The sequence below is a fragment of the Microcaecilia unicolor genome, chromosome 11 (assembly GCF_901765095.1).
Source record: "Microcaecilia unicolor chromosome 11, aMicUni1.1, whole genome shotgun sequence".
NCBI lineage: Eukaryota > Metazoa > Chordata > Amphibia > Gymnophiona > Siphonopidae > Microcaecilia > Microcaecilia unicolor.
Window position 1 is genome coordinate 195,204,928 of NC_044041.1, and position 6,000 is coordinate 195,210,927.

At 44.1% G+C, this 6,000-nt stretch overlaps 1 protein-coding gene across 1 annotated transcript in view; it reads right to left on the minus strand.

The window, feature by feature from the left end:
- CNKSR1 (connector enhancer of kinase suppressor of Ras 1) overlaps positions 1-4,838 on the minus strand; it is a 42,350-nt gene extending 37,512 nt beyond the window's left edge. Inside the window, exon 1 of the mRNA XM_030219416.1 lies at positions 4,736-4,838. Within this exon, the coding sequence (XP_030075276.1) occupies positions 4,736-4,787 (52 nt within the window). The 5' untranslated portion in view covers positions 4,788-4,838. The remainder of the gene's footprint in view (positions 1-4,735) is intronic.
- Between the last annotated feature and the right edge of the window lie 1,162 nt (positions 4,839-6,000).

Here is a 6,000-nt window from a genome sequence, read left to right on the forward strand (position 1 = left end):
CTAATCAAGAAATGTATTAAGTTATGTCCAATAAAAAAGGTATCATCTTATTTTCTTTTCCATGTTTTATTTTGATTTCTGTTGATTACCTTTAAAAGTGGACTAACACAGCTACCACACCACTCTACTAAAAGAACGGGGAAATCTTTCGTTTTGCATTGTTCCCCATTTAAACCAACACAAATGAAATGTTTTGTAGCTATGTTTAGCAAGTGCCAGAACTAAATAAAACATTTTTTTATGCATCCGGCTGCCACAGGCTTTACCTTCATGCTTTGGTTTCTCTATGCCACATTTGTAATCCACCTTGAATAAACATTCCTAAAATACCAAATTAAACTAGAGATCCTCTGAGCTTATCCCAGGCTTTTAAAAACGTACTCGCCATTTTCACCTCCTCTGGAAGGCCATTCCATGCATCCACGACCCCCTCCATGACGAAATATTTCCTATTGTCAACCCCTCCCCAGAGTTTCCCTCCTTTGAACCTCATATTTATTTATGACATTTATACCCCACAGTTTCGAGTTCAATGTGGCTTAACAAGCTAAAATGTAATTACAAAATATGAATCAAAATACATAACCACTTATCAATAAGGAAAGAATCGTAAATATATAAAGAATTCAATAATAAAGTATAATGGGGAGAATGGAAGGGGGAGGGGAGATTAGGCACCAGGATCGATTGACAGAAACCTTTTGAAAAGGAAAGACTTCAAAAACTTAGTTAAAACCAAATAATCAAATAATTATATTTTTCTGTAAGGAATTCCACCATTTAGTACCTTGGTATGAAAAAGTAGCTGAATACATAGATTTATAAACTACTTTCTTAGGAAAATGATGGCACAGGTAGTCTCTTGCAACAAAGATTGGATTGCGAGAAGGCAAAGTAACAAGGGGGAACATAGTGGAGGAGTGGCCTAGTGGTCTTGCAATCCAGAGGTGGCCGGTTCAAATCCCACTGCTGCTCCTTGTGATCTTGGGCAAAGTCACTTAACCCTCCATTGCCTCAGGTACAAACTTAGATTGTGAGCCCTCCGAGGACAGAGAAATATCCAGAGTCCCTGAATGTAACTCACCTTGAGCTACTACTGAAAAAGGTGTGAGCAAAATCTAAATAAATAAATAAAGATTCTAGAATTCTAAAGAATAACAAGATTCCATGCAGAATTTCAAAGTGTAGCAACATTCCATGTAGAACCCCAAAGAGTAACAAGATTCTTTGGGGTGGAGGAGTAGCTTAGTGGTTAGAGCACTGGTCTTGCAATCCAGAGGTGGCCAGTTCAAATCCCACGGCTTCCCCTTGTGATCTTGGGCAAGTCACTTAACCCTCCATGGCCTCAGGTACAAACTTAGATTGTGAGCCCTCCTGGGACAGAGAAATACCCGGTGTATCTGAATATAACTCACCTTGAGCTACTACTGAAAAAGGTGTGAGCAAAATCTAAATAAATAAATAAGATTCTAGAATTTTAAAGAACAAGATTCCATGCAGAATTTCAAAGTGTAGCAACATTCCATGTAGAACCCCAAAGAGTAACAAGATTCTTTGGGGTGGAGGAGTAGCTTAGTGGTTAGAGCACTGGTCTTGCAATCCAGAGGTGGCCAGTTCAAATCCCACGGCTTCCCCTTGTGATCTTGGGCAAGTCACTTAACCCTCCATGGCCTCAGGTACAAACTTAGATTGTGAGCCCTCCTGGGACAGAGAAATATCCAGAGTCCCTGAATGTAACTCACCTTGAGCTACTACTGAAAAAGGTGTGAGCAAAATCTAAATAAATAAATAAATAAAGATTCTAGAATTCTAAAGAATAACAAGATTCCATGCAGAATTTCAAAGTGTAGCAACATTCCATGTAGAACCCCAAAGAGTAACAAGATTCTTTGGGGTGGAGGAGTAGCTTAGTGGTTAGAGCACTGGTCTTGCAATCCAGAGGTGGCCAGTTCAAATCCCACGGCTTCCCCTTGTGATCTTGGGCAAGTCACTTAACCCTCCATGGCCTCAGGTACAAACTTAGATTGTGAGCCCTCCTGGGACAGAGAAATATCCAGAGCACCTAAATGTAACTCACCATAGCAGCTAAGCGTGGCTGCTATGTGCATGCCCAGAACAGCTGAACATGAACAGCCTTCAGTGCTATGGCTTGCATGCATGCCAGGTTTACATGCCAGAAAATGGCGTGTATACCGTTTCTCCTCACAAGTGTTCTGGGGGCCTGCGATGGTTTCATACAGCCGTGTTACTTCTAAAATCTTCCTGTTTTCTATCTGGGGACTCTATGGTTGAATCCACATCCTACTGAGCTGCATAACAGCTGAGCCATCAGCAATTATCTTGGGTGCCTATTTCTTACCCCTTCTCAAAGTTCAAGTGGGAGGCACTGATCCTTGCTGCAGTCTGCCCTGATTGTGGTGCGAAGCTCACTCAACTTTGGAGTGCTGTTTATGGTGCACTCACGTATTCCTCCCCCCCCCTCCCAGCCGCAGTCAGCGAGCTTCTTGTTCCGCCGTTCAGGTCCTTCTCCTCCTGCAGGAGTGGCAGGGGACCCCTTGCAACCATGAACAACTGCCAGGACGGACAGCTCCAGACCTCCCATTAAATTTTCAGCGCTAAAGGTAGGGGCTGCTTCTGTGCATTGCTTGGAAAATGGCTGTGCATCGCTTTGTGTGCTCATTTATATAGTAATTAGCTCATTATAATAGCTTTGCATACAACTTTCATTAGCTGCTACCGTGACAGGAAAATAGCTCAGAGAACCCCTTTGTAAATGTCTCGTTTTACTCCTTGCTCACTACACCGGCTAGAACTGGTGTAAAAACCACGTTGTCGGCTCGTAAGGTTTTTTTTGCATCTGGGCCCTAATTCGGCATTAACGGTCTCCAGTGACCGCATTTGCTTTTGAACATCGGGGCCTCAGCAAAGGAAGAGAAAACAAATTGAATAATGCTGTTAAAAGTATTTGATGGGGTGGGGAAAAACTCCTTAGGGGAGCCAGGGGAAATTCTTTCATGCAGTCATTAATTCGGGGCTCGTATAGGGTTACTTACTTTTAATAAAGGGAAGATGTGGACGGTCGCTCTGCGATACTCCAAGTCTTATAAACTTAACTATCCAAAAAGAGTGTGAGAAACACAAAGAGACAACCCCCCCCCCCTCCATTTCAGAGAAAAGAACATGGATCATGCTGGGAGGGGAGGGGGGCTAAGGTTTATCATCCACCATAGACCGTTCAGGGCTGTATGATCCCCAGTTTTGGAGTGACTACCATGCACTCCTGTTCTGCTCCCTTGGCAGATAATTCATGTGAAGAAAAGTATTGAAAGCAGCAGAAAACAAACAAAAAAACCCAAGTAAGATTTGCCATCTTTGTTTACAAAATTGTTTACAACATTGTTTACAACAATGATTAACAAATATGAACTCCTGTACACATATCCAGAACTACCTCCACTATATCTACCTGCCAAAATATTAACATGTTTTCTCATCATCAGGCTACCCAAGATCCTCTTGCTATTACTAAATATATATTTTCTTATATATTTCTTATATTTCTCTTACTATGTTTGCTGAAAAATACTATTTATTTATTTATTGCATTTATATCCCACATTATTCCCGCCCATGGACAGGCTCAATGTGGCGTACAATAGTCTATTAAGCAACATTAATACAAAATACAGGAATTAGCGTCAGAGAAGGGAAAGAGGAACAACAGGAGGGGGAGAGGGAGAGAGGGGAAGGTGACAATTTGTCGATGTGGCTGCCGTGGCTCAGAGGGACGTAACACCAGGAGGGTCCACGGCATATGCTCTACCGAAAAGGAAGGTCTTGAGCCGCTTCTTAAAGGTCGGGCGATCTGGGGTGAATTTGACTACTTGGGGCAGTCCGTTCCAGGATTAAGAGGAAGCATAGACAGTCTTATATTCGGGGCCACTGAGAGCTGGATAGTGGAGATTGAGATACGTGCGAGCTGACTTGCGGGAGTTCCTGGGCGGCAAGTTAATGAGAGCGTCCATGTAAGCAGGAGCGTCTCCATAGATGATTTTGTGCACCAGTGCGCAGATCTTGAAAACCATACGGTCCTTCACAGGAAGCCAATGCAACCTCTCACGTAATGGGCTTGAACTTTCAAATCTCGATTTTGCATGTTACCCAAAATCCTTCTGTTATTTCTAAATGTATACTTTCTCATGCATTGTCACTACTCATGACGTATTGTAAGCCACATTGAGCCTGCAAAGAGGTGGGATAATGTGGGATACAAATGCAACAAATAAATAAATAAAAATAAATTTATACGTCTTAAGTGTTTTGAAAATGCCTCCTACACAGTGACCCCTTCTAGGGCCTTCCCCAGGGGGGGGGGTGTCACACTGATACTGCTGAATATAAAATCCCGGACGAGTGAAAAGGGGACTCAAGAAAAAGGTTTGCCAAACTTTGGCACGACCGGGATAAAAGAAGCGGAGCAGGAAGTATAATCCTAAACCAGTAGCAAACGAGACCGGGGAAATACAGTAAACAGCCCTGATTCGCATAACACCCCCGGCCTTGGCGTTATAAAACTTTTCCTCCAAGGCACGTAACTTCTTTTAATCTGAAAAGTGTGCGCTGGGCTGCCCGCGCATTCCTCTACAGGCCAGCTGTATCCAGATGGGCAGCGCCCCCTCGCCCAGATGTTGTGGATTCTTCCCCCCCCCACCCTCCCCCCCCCCCCCCAGCTCACCTCTCAGCCAGCCGGCCACAGCGGTGGGGCTCCAGGTAGCGATGGGCTCCATGGCCGGGGTGAGTCTGGTTCCGGGTCCGGGCAGGGCAGGGCCGGGGGCGGCTCCGCTCACCTGCGCTGACGGGTTTTCCGTCACTCCTTGAGGAGGAGGAGAGATCCGGTCTCGGGGTGGGGGGGGGGCAGTCCCTCACTGAGGTTAATGAGCAAAGGGGATGGGGTGGCAGCTGGCAGTGCGTATCCGAGGAGACAGAGGTCCCGACCCCCCTCCTGCCCCCTTCCCCCCCACACACACACAACGATGGGGCATTTTTATGACCTGTCTTATGTTTTCTCTACCGAGATAAAAATCCAGAGTTTTCTGGGAAATACCAGGTTTTTACAACTTCAAAACAGGATCCCCCTTCCAGTCTCGCTCCAGCAGTTGCTCTTAATGGAAACTCACGGATTTGGGGGATTACTTCTGCAAAGAAGGCGTGTAGGACTTCAGAGGGCAGGAAAGGAATTGGGAAAACCGGAACATATCCCACAGAACACGGGTCCTGGACTGGAAGGACTGCTCTTGCTTTGGTTTTAATCTTTCATCTCTGGAACTTCTCTCTTTCTTATCAGAGCACAAAAGTCAAAAACCAGAACTGGCGGACAGAATTCTTTCTGGCTTGGAGTTACAGTGCTTGCTCCGCTTGCTGTCTCCACTACTAGCGTTGGTTCTGTCTGTGCTGAAAGTTTTCCTCCTTTTCGATCCGGGTCTGCCTTCCAAAACGGATCCCACTGACGCCTATCGCCAGGGTTATATGTGTGTCAATGACAGAGCCATCAGGCTCCGCCTCTCTCCCTGCTCAGTTGCACAAAATGAAAAGTCTGCAGTACGTTCTGAGAGATATGTCAGGAATTGAATTTTAACACTGATAAAGGCCAAAGGACTTATAATATCAAACATTTCCAAACCAATCTATCAACTCTCAATGTCTGATTTTTTTTTAATGGGGAGAAGGAAAAGACTTCAGTAATACCGTTGCTTAAAATTTTTTTTTTTTTTAGCATACGGTTCTTTCATCATAAATCAGGTAATCAATAGAAATAAAACAAAATAAAACATGAAAAAGAAAATAAGATGATACCATTTTTTTATTGGACATAACTTAGTACATTTCTTGATTAGCTTTGGAAGGTTGCCCTTCTTCGTCAGATCGGAAATAAGCAAATCTTGGTAGATGACAGTATATATAAGTGAGACATCAAAGCATTTCAGTGACAGTCTAACAGGG